Raw genomic sequence first — 17,639 nt, 5'->3', positions numbered from 1 at the left:
GCTCAGTGTAGATTGGTGAATTATAGGCTACAGGAAGTCAGAGGTCCAATGTGAACTACCCATGGGGCTGCATAGTGTGATATGGAAAAGGCATGTTTTCTGGCTCTGGCCACATATGCCGATCACTTAATTTCTCTGAACCTTGATTTCCTCATATGTCACTGTGAAGTTTATAAGACATAAATTTAAGCTCATGGCACATTGTCTCTTTCTCCTTCAGTCACCCCAAGAAAGTTACGAGACTCTTCGTTCTTCATGTTGTGGATTTATGATTCTGACTTTAGAAGGGCACATAGAATGACCATATTCTAAGCTCCCCATGGACTACACTAATTGCCCTTGTCTGTGACCCTTTCCCGTGTCTCAATGTCCTTCAGGTTCATCCGCACTGATGCTTACGTACGGGCAATGACTGAGAAAAGGATCGTCATAACAGAATTTGGCACCTGTGCTTTCCCAGACCCCTGCAAGAATATATTTTCCAGGTTACTGAAACCCAACTGCATGTTATTAAAGACGTTTTACATTAGCCCTTTTTCTCTCATGGCTTGAAAGTTACTGGACTGAAAAATCCATTTGCTTCTGCAGGTTTTTTTCTTACTTTCGAGGAGTGGAGGTTACTGACAATGCCCTTGTTAATATCTACCCAGTGGGGGAAGATTACTATGCCTGCACAGAGACCAACTTCATTACAAAGATTAATCCCGAGACCTTGGAGACAATTAAGCAGGTAGGACACAGTGCTCAGGCGATATCGCTCAGGAATTTAGAATTTGCAACTTAGACTTAAGTCAGCTGTGCATTTGGGTTTGAAGAATATGAGAGCCAGATAGATTAAGTTTCAAATCCCTGCTTTGTCATCAACTACTAGCAATGTGACATAGGGCAAACTTTGTTTCTCCATCTGTGAAATTTCAAACATTTATTATGTGGATTGGAGGAAAACCGTGTAAAATGCCTAACATATTTATTTGTGACACAAATATTTATTGAGTCCCTTCCATGTACCAGAACTTATGCTAGATGCAAAAGATATACCAATGAGTAAGACAACATGGTCCCTGCTCTTCATGGTTTTTATAGACTAGCATGGAACTGGCACATTTAATATTGAAAATCCTACCATTCATTGTTCTAGGAAATTGTGTTGCACTAACCTGCCCCTTCTTATAGACACTTCTTGTTAGAAATAAAGCTATATCTTAAATGAAAAAGCATAGAGAAACATGTCAGCAGTATTAGAAAGTGACAAATTTTGATGAGAACTTAGGCAATCTCGGTGCAACATTCGATAAGATAAATCTACATTTTCAACCAATATTTATTAAGATGTAACTATTTGCAAGGCATTGTTCTTGTCTTCAGAAAGCTTAACACCTAGGTGGAGAAATCAAATAAATACATTACTTAACTATAATAGGACACAGAATGTGATGACTCTTTTCACAGAAGGAAAGCCTTCTATGAAAGGACAAAGAAAGATTACTTCTGGCAGTAGTTGGTGGATGTGAAGTGAGGCAGATCAAGGAAGGTTTAAAAGTCTTGCTTTTTTTTTTTTCCTTAGATTCCATATATATGTGTTAGCATACTGTATTTGTTTTTCTCTTTCTGACTTACTTCACTCTGTATGACAGACTCTAACCTAGTGGCAAGATGGGAATAAAGACACAGACCTACTAAAGAATGGACTTGAGGATATGGGGAGGGGGAGGGGTGAGATGTGACAGGATGAGAGAGTGTCATGGACATATAGACACTACCAAATGTAAAATAGATAGCTAGTGGGAAGCAGCCGCATAGCACAGGGAGATCAGCACGGTGCTTTGTGACCGCCTGGGGGGGGGTGGGATGGGGAGGGTGGGAGGGAGGGAGATGCGGGAGGGAGGAGATATGGGAACGTGTGTATATCTGTAGCTGACTCACTTTGTTATAAAGCAGAAACTAACACACCATTGTGAAGCAATTATACTTCAATAAAGATGTTTTAAAAAAAAAAAAAGTCTTGCATTTGAGTTAGAAGTTAAAGGGAAGGCACAACTTCATTGAATTTGGAGAAAGAACATTTCATATACAGGGAGTACCATGATCAACTGTATAGAGGTGGGAAACTGGAGGATAAAGAATAATTTATTTGGCTAGATTTGCAGTATTTCTCAATGGAGGTGGCAGTGGCATTGGGCCGGTGGTACTTCATCATTGTGGGGACTGTCCCACCCACTGCAGAGGTTTGGTATCCCTGATCCCACCTACTAAACACCAGACATGTCCTCAATCATTGTACAAACTCCAAATTCTCCCCAACATTTCCAACTCTCCCCCTAGGGGGCAATAGCACTCCCAGGTGAGAACTAGTGATCTAAAGCATGCCATGTCAAGGGGAATAGTGAAACACAGGGTAGGGTGAAACTAAAAGTTTGAATAATGGACAAAAATTTGGAATAAGTCGTTTAGCTGATGGGAAGCTACTGAAAGTTTTTGTTCAGGGAAGTGGTATAAGCAGAGCTGTACTTTAGGTTATTTAATCTGGAAGCCACGTGTAAGCTCTATGGGAGGACAAAAGAGATAAGGGATAGCTAGGAGACCAGTTAGGTGGAATTGAAGACCAGAACTAGATATTCGGTGTAGTAGGAATAGAAAGGAAAAGGAGTCCCAACAATGGGTCTCAATATCACATGCTGATTTGTAATCCCCAACAGACTATTTACTAAGGCTTAACATATTCTCGATAGCTCTTTCTTAGTTTAGATGTATGTTTGAAACCACATATGAGTGTGTGTGTAGATCATTTAGAGAAATACTGAAGCTGAGTTTCTAAACCATCCATTTGACTTTGGCAGTGAATCCGATTACCATAGTAATTTAATTGGAAGTGTGAAGTTCATGGTATGGCTCCAGAATAGACTTTATTAGGAGTCAGGTTTCATTGTGAGCAGCACTATACCCTGACTTCGTATTAAAATGTAGTTTTAAAATTTTGAGTGTTTTTTTGTTTGTTTACTATTACTGAAATAGACTCCTAACAAGTTCCTTTGCCTCCAGCCTGATTCCCTTAAATACAGCCTCTTTAATTCAGTAGAAGCAATTTTTTTTTCTAAAATGCAAGTATAAATGTGTTATTCCAACTAGTGCACCCATAGTTTCCAAGATAAAGTTAAAAACACAGACCTTTGTGGCTGGCCCATTTTTATTTCTCCTCCTCCATGTGTGTGTATCACCGCAGCCATGCTGAATGACTAGTAATCCCCAAGCAGCATTCACTTTTTGCAACTCTATGCCTTTACATTAGGGTTCCTACTCCCTAGAACACACCGTCATCCTTCTCCATCTGGTAAATTTTACTCATCTTTCAAACATGTGTTGGAGTCATTGCCCTTGGGAAGCCCTGCCTACTCCCCTAGTCTGGGTTAGATGGCCTTTCTTTACAGATATCATTTTGCACCTACTGCACTGTATACCAGCTTATTGGTCTAATACAGTGCTATTAAATGGAACTTTCTACAGCGATGGAAATGTTCTATATTTTCATTGTCCAAGTGCTATTGAGCACTTGGATGTGGCTAATGTGACTGAGGAACTGAATTTGAAGCGCTATCTAATTATGGTTAACTTACATTTAAATTGCTATATGTGACTACCATAGTGGACAGTGCAAATCTAGACTGAAGTTCTTGAAAGCAAGGGCCATCTCTGTTTTCCTAGACCCTGACACAGCACCTGGCATATAATAGAAGCTCAAGGAATATTTGATGAATGACTGAATGACTGAATGAATGTCTTGCCTTTTATTTAAATGAGGGTGCTAAAAACTCCCTATGCTTTAAAACATACTCTCCTAATCACATAGAAAGAATTTTGGTTAGACAAATATATACTCCATCGATTATTCATTCAATAAATCTTTACTGAGCAGGTTCCAGGTAGAAATTCTAGTGCTCTACATCCTTAGATAAGTCATTTGATCTCTCTGACACCTCAAGTTCTCCTTATGTAAACTGAGAGGTTTGTGGTAGATTAGTGGTTTTGAATTTTTTATGAGACTCCAAAATGAATTAAAGCACTGAATCCTGTCTTCAAAAAGTTTCCATTAATTCCAGGAATTCATGGTTCCCCTGAAGTCGGTTTAGGTTAAGACTTTCTATACTAGATGAATCCTGAAGTTCCTTTCAGTTCCAAATTCATTCTGTATGTAAGACACTGGATTTGGTATTTAGGTTGTATCATAAAAAATTGCCATTTTTATAAAATGAAAATTATTGACTATCAGCATACAATTCAATGTAATTCAATAAGGGGAATGTAAAGAAGTTCCAGGATTCAAATTCGTCACTGTTTGAAGACAAACTGCATGTGCAAAAGGAAAGTAACCAACCAGAGGAATGTATGGCCTACATCAATTGGAGAGCTCAATCAGGGAGAACTTGAAGATTTCAGAGGCATGAGGGGTCAGCATGGGGGTCAGAGGAGAGCTCAGCACTAAAGATGGGACTTCTACAGACTTAAAAGAGGGTAAGACCCAGAGAGATGGAAAGAGAGAGAAAGCACACTTAGGGTGAGGGTGCAAGTGGTAACGGTGAGGTCAGACTGAGGAACCAAAGGTGTAATACGATCTTTCTCTTAACATGGGTGATGTTTGTTCTCCTTCCATAGGTTGATCTTTGCAACTATGTCTCAGTCAATGGAGCCACTGCTCACCCCCACGTTGAAAATGATGGGACTGTTTACAATATTGGTAATTGCTTTGGGAAAAATTTTTCAATTGCCTACAATATTGTAAAGATCCCTCCACTACAAGCAGGTCAGTTTACCACTTTGACTCTTCTTAAAACAAGTATCTATAATATGAGAAAGTTACTGGAAATACAGGGTGTCAGATCAGAAATATCAGGATAGCACTATATGGACAGTTAAATTACTCTCAGATTTTAGGACAACTGCCCCTCACCCTTACCCTAACAGGGGACCAATGCCAAAGAGCACCATAGCCGGAAATGACATCTTCAAAAATAAGTTGCCATGTTCTATTCTACAGTGTTTCAAAGATGTAGTGTATATGTGACTCTGATCACATAAGATTTAGATTCGAATCCAGCAAATATTTATTGAGCACTTGTCCATGTGCCAGACAAAATTAAGATTTTAAACAAATATGTGTATGTGTAATAGGGTACACACATGTATATGAAAGTGTAGTAAGTATTTTGTGTGTATTTAATTCCCAAAACTACAAACATAACCTTTTAACTCATATACTATAGAGAAAGAATATTAAAACAGAAGAGAGTACTCTTTAGAATTCTCCATTCATCCTCCATTCATTGCCAGAAATTTGATAATGATCTTGATAATAGAATTATTTGAGTATATATGGATTTTTATTTATTACTGCTTAGTATGATTCTTGAAGTATAGACCCTGGGCCAGCAGCATCACCTGGAACCTGTTAGAAATACAAATCCTGAGCCCCACCTGAGGTAGACTGAATGAGTAATTCTAGGGGTGAGCCCATAGTCAGTATTTTCAGAAGCTTTTTATGTGGTTCTTATATACACTAAGGTTTGAAGACACTGCCTTAGTAGTAAATAAACTTTAATGTGCCTAAGAATTATTGTAAAGGGCTATGGCCCAAAACCACATATGCCATAACTTTATAGATAACTTCAGAGATTGTAAAAGGCACTTTGACCATACTAAAATTTTGCCTTACTCCCTTGACTTAGAACCCACCTCCAGATGTAAGATGTGACTCCACTATACTCTGTCTGCCACACATTGTTTGAGTGTACTTTCCAAATCTGCTGCTATTTGGATTTTCCTGGGTGATTGCAGCTCTGCATGAAATTTCTCTAAGAAATGCCAGTGACTAAGAAAATGGAAATAAACTCTTTAAAAAATCAAGATCTGAAAATGTATTTCTTTGCTTGCATAAGCTGTTCTAAATGCTTTGTATTTAAAAAAAAAAAAAAAAAAAGAGGCTGTTCCACAGTCTTTTGAAACCACTTTATTTCAGACAAGGAAGATCCAATAAGCAAGTCAGAGATCGTTGTACAATTCCCCTGCAGTGACCGATTCAAGCCATCTTACGTCCATAGGTAACTTGAAGGCCTGCTATGAATCTTCAGGAAAACTCAGGTTTAAAGATCTGCTTTGCCTACCTTTGATACCAATCCTGATCATGACATTTTCTTGCAGAAACCTAAATTTAAATGTAGTTAATTTCATGTAGGCACTGTTGATTCATATAACTGAGCAAACCTCATGTGTACATATTTCTCTGTGGTTTGAGAATCAACCCTTCCCACTCACAAGTTTATTTCTGTTTCTGAACAGTTTTGGTTTGACTCCCAACTATATTGTTTTTGTGGAGACACCAGTCAAAATTAACCTGTTCAAGTTTCTTTCTTCATGGAGTCTTTGGGGAGCCAACTACATGGATTGTTTTGAGTCCAATGAAACCATGGGGGTAAGTCTTACATTTATTCGTCAGCTTTATGGTTCTGAAGAATATGTCTTTCATAATGCACACTTTTTTTTCTTTTTAAGTGCATCAAAATATTCTCTTCACTTTTCAAGGTTTGGCTTCATATTGCTGACAGAAAAAGAAAAAAGTATATCAATAATAAATACAGGACATCTCCTTTTAACCTCTTCCATCACATCAATACCTATGAAGACAGTGAGTTTCTGATTGTGGATCTCTGTTGCTGGAAAGGGTAAGAAAGGACATTGGATAAATGTTACATCTCTAGTTGTTCCTGGAAATTAGGGGTTTTTTTGGAGATGCCGCTCTCAATATTTAATCTGAATAACATCTAAAAAAGCAAGAAGAATGCTTAAGTCACAAAATATGATTGAAAAGGAGTTTAGATAATCAGAAACACTAACTGAACCTCAAAACTATGGTTAATGATTGAAAACTGATCAGGTCCGTGAACCAGACCCGAAAATAAAAGATTCTGTGACTTGATGAGTAAACTTAAGCTTAATTTCACTCAAACTTAACAAGATCCTTTGGGGAGCCTAGAACTCCACCTAGTCTGGGTTTGGGAAAAAGAGATATGCTTTCTTCAAAACAGCAGGTCAGGGCTTCCCTGGTGGCGCAGTGGTTGAGAATCTGCCTGCCAATGCAGGGGACACGGGTTCGAGCCTTAGTCTGGGAAGATCCCACATGCCGCGGAGCAACTAGGCCCGTGAGCCACAGCTACTGAGCCTGCTCGTCTAGAGCCTGTGCTCCGCAAAAAGAGAGGCCGCGATAGTGAGAGGCCCGCACTCCGCGATGAAGAGTGGCCCCCGCTCTCCGCAACTGGAGAAAGCCCTCGCACAGAAACGAAGACCCAACACAGCCAAAAATAAATAAGTTAAAAAACAAAAAACAAAAAAACCCCAGCAGGTCACTAAAAAAGACAGTAGCCCCTGAAGACACAGACAGAATGGTGATAGAGAAATAGAGCAGAAAGTTTCAAAGGCTGTTGTTATGTAAACATATCCATGAGCAGGATTCTTTTCTCCACCCAGAGTGGGCAGGAGAAATGGCTCCAGTATTCCTGAGTCTTTAGCAGGTTCTGGGTTGGGGTCTGAAGAATAGGTAGGCACTTGTGCTTTTAAAAGGCATGAAGCATGTCTCTAAATTATTTGTAACTGGCTGTCCTCATGTTTGACTTCTTATTTTTGCAGATTTGAATTTGTTTATAATTACTTATATTTAGCCAATTTACGTGAGAACTGGGAAGAGGTGAAAAGAAATGCCAGAAAGGCTCCCCAGCCTGAAGTTAGGAGATACGTACTTCCTTTGAATACTGACAAGGTAACCACCCTCTACATAGATTTCAGATATAACCAGAATGTTTCATCTCGCTCAGCATTTTTTCTCCTGCTGTGTGTTTATACATAAAGTCTTGAAATTTCAGAGCTGGAAGGAACTTTAAAAATTAACTAATTCCACTTCCCTCATTTTATAAACAAGGAAACTGAAGCTCAGAAGAGTCACATGACTTAGCAAAATCCAACTGTGGCGGAGTCAAAACGAAAACCAGGTTTTGACTCTACACCTGTTGTTCTTCTATTTACAAAATCCTTTAAAACTGATTGCAATCCAACTGGTTAGAACATAAGCAAAAACAGTGGAATAAGTGGGCAAAAAACTTAAAAAAAAAAGTAGGTTGGCAGTCTTTGAAGGCTTTCAGGCCAAAAGGTTTGTGCTTTATTTGACAGGTGATGGGGAGATAGTCAAGGTTTTGAACAGAAGAAAGCCATGTTCAGAGCTGGTGGATTGGGTATCAAGCGTACTGACTACTCTAGTTGTCCCTGCTACTAAATGTCCGGCTTCCCTGAGCAAGTCACTCAGTGAGCAAGCTCCCCTACAGTTCGGTTGCCTGCTCAGAAACCTAAATAAATTGGACTAAATAATAACTAAGGTTATTTGCAGCTTTGATTTTCTAAAATAAGGCTGTGTTGTGTGTAAGTAGTATTGGAAGTGAAGAAAGGATGATGATAGGGACCTGGGATTGGAGACAGTGAAAATCACTCAGGTGATAGAAAAATGTAGTGGTAGTAGGAACAGACAAACAGACAAAAGTGAGAGTTCCTACAGGTAGAATTAAAAGGATCTTACATTTGATTGGATGGTAGAATGAATTAAGTCTTAGACATGCAAAAGACCATGGAGATCCTTTAAGCCTATGTGTCTAGAGTGTTGATACCTTTGGAAATAGGAAATGTGATAGGCAGAGCAGGTTTGGAGATAAACGTGAATTGTAGAACTATGAGGAAGGGGGGTGAATTAGTAAAAGGGCTGACTTCAAGACAGACCCAGGTTGACCAGGGCTTCCAGCTTTCTAGCTGTGTGATTTGCAGCAAGACATTTAACCTTTTTAAATCCCTTTTTCTTTATCTATATCCACCATACAGGATTTTTGTGATCAATAAACGAGGTGACATATGTCAATCACTGAATATAGTCCCTCACACAAAGAAAGTGTTAAATAATATTCATTATAATCATCATCAATAACAAAATCAGCATCAACAACATTTTTGTGAAGACGTCTTGTAGGCTTTCATATGGAAGTGCAGGTCCTTGAGACACAAAGTAGGGCCAGAAGAAAAGAGCTGATAGTTATTGGTATTGAAATGATGATCAAATATATGAAGATAGATAAGATTGCTAGCAGGAAAAATTCATACTTTAGAGTAAGTGTTTTAAAAGAAACATACAAATTTGTTTATTTTAAAAATGAGGAACTTGATAGCCATAAAATGCTGAAAGAAAAGAAAAGATGGCCAAGCACAACAGTTGGGGAAACACCCATGTGCAGAAAGTGGTAAGAAAAGAGGAGTCAGAGAAAGAAAGAGAAAAAAGTCACCAAAGGGCCCTAGTTACAGCTAAGAGAGGATAATGCCACATGATAAGGTAAGAGAAGGTTTTCACTGGTGCCCACTGCTATATATAGACAAGTTGAAAAGACTGAAGATGAAGAGCCAAAAACCAGATTTAGTGATCTCCAGGGGAGTAGGGAGCAAGGCAGAAATCAGGTTTCAAGGCAATAAAGGTGAGCAATTGATGAGAATGTGGGAGCAATCACTATAGCCTGCACTTTTAAAAGTTTGGCAATGAAGAGAAAAATGAGTCATAAATTAGAGAAATAGATAAACAGATTGAAGGAAGGAGAGGAAAGAGTATGAGTGAAGTTTCCAGTTTAGTGATTAAGATAACAGTGATATCTTTAAAATATACCTTTATTATTTTTGAATAGGCAGTGAATTTAAATGGTCAAAAAATCAAAATGATCTAAAAAGGTACACACTGGAAGTGTCACTCCAACCTCTATCTGCCTCCATTCCATACCATTCCCCTTCACTTCTGTGTGTAACTTTTAATGTCTTTCCTTTTCCTTTGTTTATGCAAATATAAGAAAATATAAATATATATAATTATTATTTCCCATTTTTACACAAAAAGTCACTTTCTATATCCACATTTTTGTTCCTTGCTTCTTTTCATTTTAAAATATATATTGAAGATTTGCTTTCTTCAACTGCATGGTATCCTTTTTTGTGAACATACCCAAGTCCCTCACTGCTGGGCAACAGAGTTGTTTCCATTCTTTGGCTGTTACAGATAATGTCACAAGGAATAACTTTGTATGTATGTTATTTTATATATGTGCAGATACAGCAATAGGATAGACTCTCAGAAGTGAAATTGCTGGGTCAGGGGATAAATGCATCTGTTAAAAAAATAGTGAGGGGGAAGAGTGAAAATAAGGAGCTAGTTTGGAAAGCAAAGATAATGTTACAGATCTCTTACATTAAAAACCCTAATTTAATGGTGGAAAAAAATAAGATACGACAGAGTAAAATCATTAAAGTTACAGTCGCATAAGTAATATGTTCGACATCAACATTTGAACTTACTGTATACATGTATAAATATGTATGTATGCACACATGCCGCTCTCTCCTTCCCAAAATCACCACGAAGTGCCTCGAGGCCCCACTTCACAGAATCTCACAAGACCCATCCTCACCTCCCATCTCTTCCCAATCCTGAAAATCTTTCACTATTTCCTTTTAGTTCATTGTACATACCAGAAAAATTCGATCTATCCTCTGCTCAGAAGGTTCCTTCCACCTTCTTCTTTTACCAAAAAATCTGACATTCCCTCTAGGACACTGGTCTCTTCAGCAGCAATTTCCAGGGGTAGCAGTTTCTCCTCTTACAGCGCTTGTACCACCGGGCCTGGGGTTGTGATACACTTATTCCACTTCGCTGCTTCCAGACCATTGCTCCTTCCACCCACCCTTAAAATCTTCCAATTTCAAATCTCACTTCAGCTAAGTATATAGCCAAGTGGTATGTCTACATTTACATATATACACCCCTCATTATTATTCTCACCGATTAACCACCACTCCTTCTCCCTTCTGGCTCAGTGTCACACTCCCCTGATCTACTCCTGACTCTCAGTTATTTCAATATACACATCATAGGTGACTCTTCCAACAACTGGCCTCTCAGTTCCATGATGTCTTCCACTGATTCTGTCTTCCATTCTATCTCAGCCACTCACTCCCCACACTCATGCAACTGACCTTGCCATTACCTTTGACTGTGCTTCTACCATAACCTTGGTTTCATGCATGACACATTCTGACTACCACCTCTTATCTTTTAAAATTACTTGCCCTAATGCAGTTCCCACCAGGAACCTCCAGTCTATTGAACCTATTACCTTCTCACCATCTCTCACTCCCTTGAGGACTTACCTTCCCTCCTTATTCAATAACAATTTCATGGTCAATCATTGTAATCACCCCCTTGAGTAGATCTTCATTTCTCTTGCCTCTTTCTTACTTTATAGAATTTATTTGTCAAAATCATAATCCTAGTTAAATTCAACCCTCCACCCACTCCATGCTTGTACCTCTAAGGCTGAAATTAAGTGCTAAAAACACACAATTGTGTTAATTGGCCCATTTTTAAGTACATGACCACAAACCTTACTGCTACATTTCCCAACTTCACTTTCCTAGTTAAATATTTCACACCCTCCTCTCTTCAACCTTCTAACACCTCCCACCTCCACACTCATACTCAACTGATGGCTCTGGTTCCTATTTTACCGAAACAAATGAAAGAGATCAGTAAAGAACGTAGACTCCTGCCACCACATCTACCCACCCACCAGCATCTGTACTCATGCTGAATTTTCCATCATCCTATTCAGAACTAGTCTTTCCCATCCTTCTTCACCCTCTCCAGGACAACACTCTACAATTCTCCCCCTCTCTCATATATCTCACTCTCCTCCCGTTTTCATTAAATCATGCATATCATGCTATTATTTTGCCCTCTTACAAAATCCTTCTCTTAACTCTTCTTGCCCCCACCACCTATCCCCTCATTCCTCTCTTGAAGACCCTTTAATGTTGGAGGGCACCAGAACTCAGCCCTTTGTTCTATCTTCTATCTGTACACTCACTCCCTTTGTAAAGACTCATGCTTTAAAGCAGCCTAGAATTTCATTTCCAACTTTCCTTTTAACTCAAGGTTCTTATACGCTACTGCCAATGCCATGTCTTTATTTTGATGTCCAATAAACACTTCAAGTTTAATAGACAAAACCTAAACTTCTCCTCTTCCCCTACCAAAAATTACCTTCAGTAATCCCCATCTTTGTTGTGACAACTCCAACTTTTAATTATTCAGGCCAAAAACCTTGGAGCCCTTCTTGACTCCTTTCTCAGTTTCATGCCTCTTCCCCACCCCGTATCTTATCTATCAGGAAATCCTCTTGGCTCTACCTTACACTCCTCACTGACTTCAATGCTACTAGCCTAGTCTGAACCATTGTTTTCTTTTGACTGGACTACTACAAGACAAACTGGTTTCCCTGATTTCACTCTTGCATCTCCCCTACTCTTTTTTTTTTTTTTTTAATTTACATGTATTTTATTTATTTATTTATTTTTGTATCTCTCACATATATATATATTTTTTATACAGCAGGTTCTTATTAGTCATCCATTTCATACACATCAGTGTATACATGTCAATCCCAATCGCCCAATTCATCACACCACCACCCCCACCCCCCACTGCTTTGGTGGTTTGGTGGTTTGCTGCTTGGTGGCCATACGTTTGTTCTCTACATCTGTGTCTCAATTTCTGCCCTGCAAACTGGTTCATCTGTACCATTTTCTAGCTTCCACATATATGCATTAATATACGATATTTGTTTCTCTCTTTCTGACTTACTTCACTCTGTATGACAGTCTCTAGATCCATCCACATCTCTACAAATGACCCAATCTCATACCTTTTTATGGCTGAGTAATACTCCATTGTATATATGTACCGCTTCTTCTTTATCCATTTGTCTGTCGATGGGCATTTAGGTTGCTTCCATGACCTGGCTATTGTAAATAGTGCTGCAATGAACATTGGGGTGTATGTGTCTTTTTGAATTATGGTTTTCTCTGGGTAAATGCCCAGTAGTGGGATTGCTGGGTCATATGGTAATTCTATTTTTAGTTTTTTAAGGAACCTCCATACTGTTCTCCAAAGTGGCTGTATCAATTTACATTCCTACCAACAGTACAAGAGGGTTCCCTTTTCTCCACACCCTCTCCAGGATTTGTTGTTTGTAGATTTTCTGATGATGCCCATTCTAACTGGTGTGAGGTGATACCTCATTGTAGTTTTGATTTGCATTTCTCTAATAATTAGTGATGTTGAGCAGCTTTTCATGTGCTTCTTGGCCATCTGTATGTCTTCTTTGGAGAAATGTCTATTTAGGTCTTCTGCCCATTTTTGGATTGGGTTGTTTGTTTTTTTAATATTGAGCTGCAAAAGTGATCTCGACAGAGCAGTCAGGGTGATTCTTTTCAAAATAAATCAGAGCCTGCCACTGCTCTGCTCAGAACCCTCCAATGACTTCCTATCTCTCGCTCACAGAAAAAGACCAAGACCTCACAATGACCTATCAGTCTCTACCCCTTCACTCTCCTCTCCTGCTCTTCTCCCCCGAGCTCAGTCAGTGCAGCCACACTGGTCTCTTTAATGTTCTTTAAGGACCTTTGGCGTACTCCTACCTCAGGCCTTTGTAGTTTGTTCTCTCTGCTCAAATGCTCTTCCCCAGATATCTGCATTGCTAGCTTCCTTCATCTCCTACAAGTTTTTTCCCAAATGTCACCTTTTCAATGAGGCCCACCCTGACCACCTACTAAAATTACAACTCACCTACTCTGCACACTTCTGATCCCCCTTACTCTGCTCTATTTTTTCTCCTCACATTCATGATGTACTAAACACTTTATCTATTAATTATATTTATATTGTTTATGTTCCCAAATTAGAATGTAAACTTCATGATGACAGGGACTCTGTTCTCTGAAATATCCCAAATGCCTAGAATAGAGTCTAACACAAAACATGTATTTAAGTATTTGATGCAGGTATTACTAAATGAATATGTTCTTTGAAAGAGCTCATGATATTCATTCCTTTCATAAAATAATCTGAAAAATCACATGGGAGCAATGTAGGTGACAAGAGATCTTAGAAAACATCTGGTCAGTAGTTTTTCAATTTGTTTTCTTTTTTGACAACATATGAGTATGATTTTGTTTTCAAATAAAATAAAAATATAGCCTAACTATAAAGGAGACAAACACTGTATGGATACCTAGAGGTTGAAGTCTTTGTTGTTCTGCAGAAAAATACTTCTTTTTCCAGAGCCCATCCTCAGAGCTGTAAATTTTCTTCGAGGTCCGTCTCATTTCACTGATGAGAAGACTGAGGGCCTATGAAGTTGTGTGACTTTCCCAGTGACACACAGCCAGTGACTGACGTGGACACAGACAGCTTTCCCAGTCATGTTCCTGGGCTCCCCTTTCTAGAGTTTTCTGCACTGCCTCTCCCTACATGTTGACTTAAGAAATGAAGAACTCAGGAGACAAAACTTGGGAAGACTATATTTATGGCTGCTTGATTTTTCTTTCCTGCTCACTGAGGTTTCTGTTATCCTCTTTCTTAGGCTGACACAGGCAAGAATTTAGTCACACTCCCCAACACAACTGCCACTGCAATTCTGTGCAGTGACGAGACCATCTGGCTGGAACCTGAAGTTCTCTTTTCAGGGCCTCGCCAAGGTGAGATGATTTAGGAAAAAACCTCACATGACAGAGGACAAAATGTTCCATTCAAAGAGATTAACGAGTTTTCCTAAGCACGTGCTCTATTTTGCAGCATTTGAATTTCCTCAAATCAACTACCAGAAGTATGGTGGGAAACCTTACACATACGCATATGGACTTGGCTTGAATCACTTTGTTCCAGACAGGGTAATTAATCCATCTTCCTAATATTCGAACAGTACTTTGAGTCACATGCTCGTCAAGTAGAGCATATTGACTGACTGACTGACTGATTGATTGACTTTTCTTTCTTACAAGCAGCTCTGTAAGCTGAATGTCAAAACTAAAGAAACTTGGGTATGGCAAGAACCTGATTCATACCCCTCAGAACCCATCTTTGTTTCTCACCCAGATGCCTTGGAGGAAGATGACGGTAATGAAAGTAATAGATGTGTCTGAACACTCTCTTTTCATTGCAGTTCATATAGTTAGTTAATTAGGAGATGAGTTATGTTGATTATTCCCTAATGTTCAGAAATAATCCTTTATACTGTTGAAGGAGACAGCACTAAAGAATTTAAACTTATTTGAAAATAAGTTTTATCTTATGGTCAGGTTTCATTTGGTACTGTTGGGAAAATGCTAAAGCACCATCTGGCGTCATGATGGAACATCAATGTCTGCTCTAGATGAAGGAGAGGAGGAAGAAGGAGCAGCATGCGGCCTAGGTTTTTGCCTTTCCTGACCTAGATACATTTCTGAAAAGGGATAGAGTTCTAAGGAGGGAAATTGAGTATTCTAACAGATCCAAGAGAATGAGGATGAGGCTTTGTGCTTCTAGTTTTGGTTTTTCCTTTTAGTAAGCTGGGGCTAGAAAGGGATCCAGAGCAACAGCCTATAAAACAGCAACTCAGTTACAAAGAGTCAGTCTTAGTTAACTATTGATTTTCCGGGACAAGGAGGTAGGTTATCCTCTCTGGGATTAAAATATGGAAAACCACAGAGAAATGAATAAAATAAAGAATTGTAGAGCCGTTTTACGCTAAGTGATTTTACATATACAGCCTTTCCAATCAAAACTGCAAAAAGTTTTTTCTTATTTTGTTTGAAGGAAGTAAGCTTCCAGCTAGGTCTTGGAAATTATAGAAATAATATACCTTACTGTTTTCAAAGTCTTTTTCTTTTTGGCCACACCACTCAGCTTGCGGGATCCTAGTTACCCGACCAGAGATTGAACCCGCTTCCTCAGCAGTGAAAGCGCAGAGTCCCAACAACTGAACCACCAGGGAATTCCCAGAGTCTTTTAATATACATTTTTCACTTGATTGTCACAACATTCTTTTTTTGCCGTAGGTAGAACAGGTGTTAAATCGTATGATACAGATAAAAACACAGAAACATTCATTAAATAAGAATTTAATGAATACTTACTATGTTCTAATCATTGTAGTAGGCTATTGGGATGCAACAGTGGGCAAGACAGATAGGGTCGCTCCCTTCTTAGAGCTTATAGTCCAGGGGACATGAAAAATTTTAAATCGCTTTCAGGGTTGCCACACAGCCAGGTGGTAGAAGAGTCAGAACAAGATATCAAGTCATCTGGTTTTCTTTATTTGTCAATGTAATGCTTCCTTGCTTCCTGTATTATTTCAGTGACACTTAATCTATTGCTATGGGCTTTTTTTTTTTTTTTTTTAATTCGACATTGCCTTATTAACTTCTGATTAACAGGTGTAGTTCTGAGTGTGGTGGTGAGCCCTGGGGCAGGTCAAAAGCCTGCTTATCTCCTAATTCTGAATGCCAAGGACTTGAGTGAAGTTGCCAGGGCTGAAGTGGAGATTAACATCCCTGTCACCTTTCATGGACTGTTCAAAAAATCCTGAGCACATTCTAGCCTAAAATGTTTCTGGTGACAAAACCCAGAAAAACATAGGTCTGCAGTCAAATTCTGTTCAGTTTTAGCCTGCTGTATATGACTTTTAACTTGCAGATGCACACAATTTTGCAGTGTTTTACAGAATGCACAGAGTTGAGTAAGCAATTCCTTTTAAAAAAAGTGCATATTTAGGTAATCATACTTCCTCTGTGAGACAGACACATCATAACTAAAATCTCTTTATATATTTACAATCAAAGAGCAAATGAATGTGGATTTATTAAACTTTTATTCCTATTGTAAAAGTGTATTTTAGGTACCTATCTGCCCCAATTATTTTTTAACACTTAAAAGCCAGTCCTCTACACCTGATTTGTATGTGGCTTTGCCAAGTCAAAACAGTATCTTGCAAAAAGGCTTAATTATTAAATGTCAAACCAAACTTTTTCTCAAACCAGGGACTATCATCTAAGACAATCATTGTAATTGTATGCATATATATGTAATTGTTCAAAGATTCTCAAGTTTTATAAACTTTAACATTTCTGTTTAATATACTTAATATACTAAATAGCAATTACTACTATTTCTGATTTTACAATGAGGAAACCTATCTCTAATCCACTGAGGGCTCTCAACCAAATAATTTCTCAGAGATTAAGTTATCTATTAAAAGCTTACATAACATCCAAGCAATTACATATAGTAGTGACTGTAATTTTTTTGAAAAACAGAGCATAAAATACTTACAAATATAATTTCTATTTAAAATCAGAGTATGGGGTAATAATGTGTGTGTGGGGGGGGGTTATACTTTGTTGCCTCGTCTGCTTAATTATATTTAAGCACTGTGCAATCAATCACCTGAAAGTGAAAAAAGAGAAATATTGTCATTAACTTTCCAATATTAATATATTTTAAGCACTTTTGTTTTTAAAATTATTCTCTTCTGAGCTACATATTGCAAAAAAATGAAGATTGACAAAAATGTTTATTCTATATCTTAGTCCTGGCATCTATTTTATGCTCAAAAGTATTACATATCATTGTATTTAAGATGATCAGCATTGTGTTTGACTAAGTAAAAACAGCTTGAAGGAACAGACTGACTAGTGTACTTGATGCATCC

At 38.4% G+C, this 17,639-nt stretch overlaps 1 protein-coding gene across 1 annotated transcript; it reads left to right on the top strand.

The window, feature by feature from the left end:
• Positions 1-393: 393 nt before the first annotated feature.
• Positions 394-16,523, top strand: RPE65 (retinoid isomerohydrolase RPE65). Its single transcript, XM_059899271.1, has 11 exons — positions 394-485; positions 589-730; positions 4,648-4,795; positions 6,008-6,089; positions 6,328-6,460; positions 6,571-6,710; positions 7,672-7,801; positions 14,535-14,649; positions 14,747-14,841; positions 14,956-15,067; positions 16,366-16,523. The coding sequence occupies exons 1-11, from the start codon at positions 409-411 to the stop codon at positions 16,515-16,517; spliced, it is 1,326 nt and encodes a 441-aa protein (XP_059755254.1). The 5' UTR covers positions 394-408; the 3' UTR covers positions 16,518-16,523.
• The last annotated feature ends 1,116 nt before the right edge of the window (positions 16,524-17,639 follow it).

This window comes from Balaenoptera ricei, chromosome 1 (genome assembly GCF_028023285.1).
Source record: "Balaenoptera ricei isolate mBalRic1 chromosome 1, mBalRic1.hap2, whole genome shotgun sequence".
Lineage (NCBI taxonomy): Eukaryota > Metazoa > Chordata > Mammalia > Artiodactyla > Balaenopteridae > Balaenoptera > Balaenoptera ricei.
This window is presented reverse-complemented; position numbering and strand designations above follow the sequence as displayed.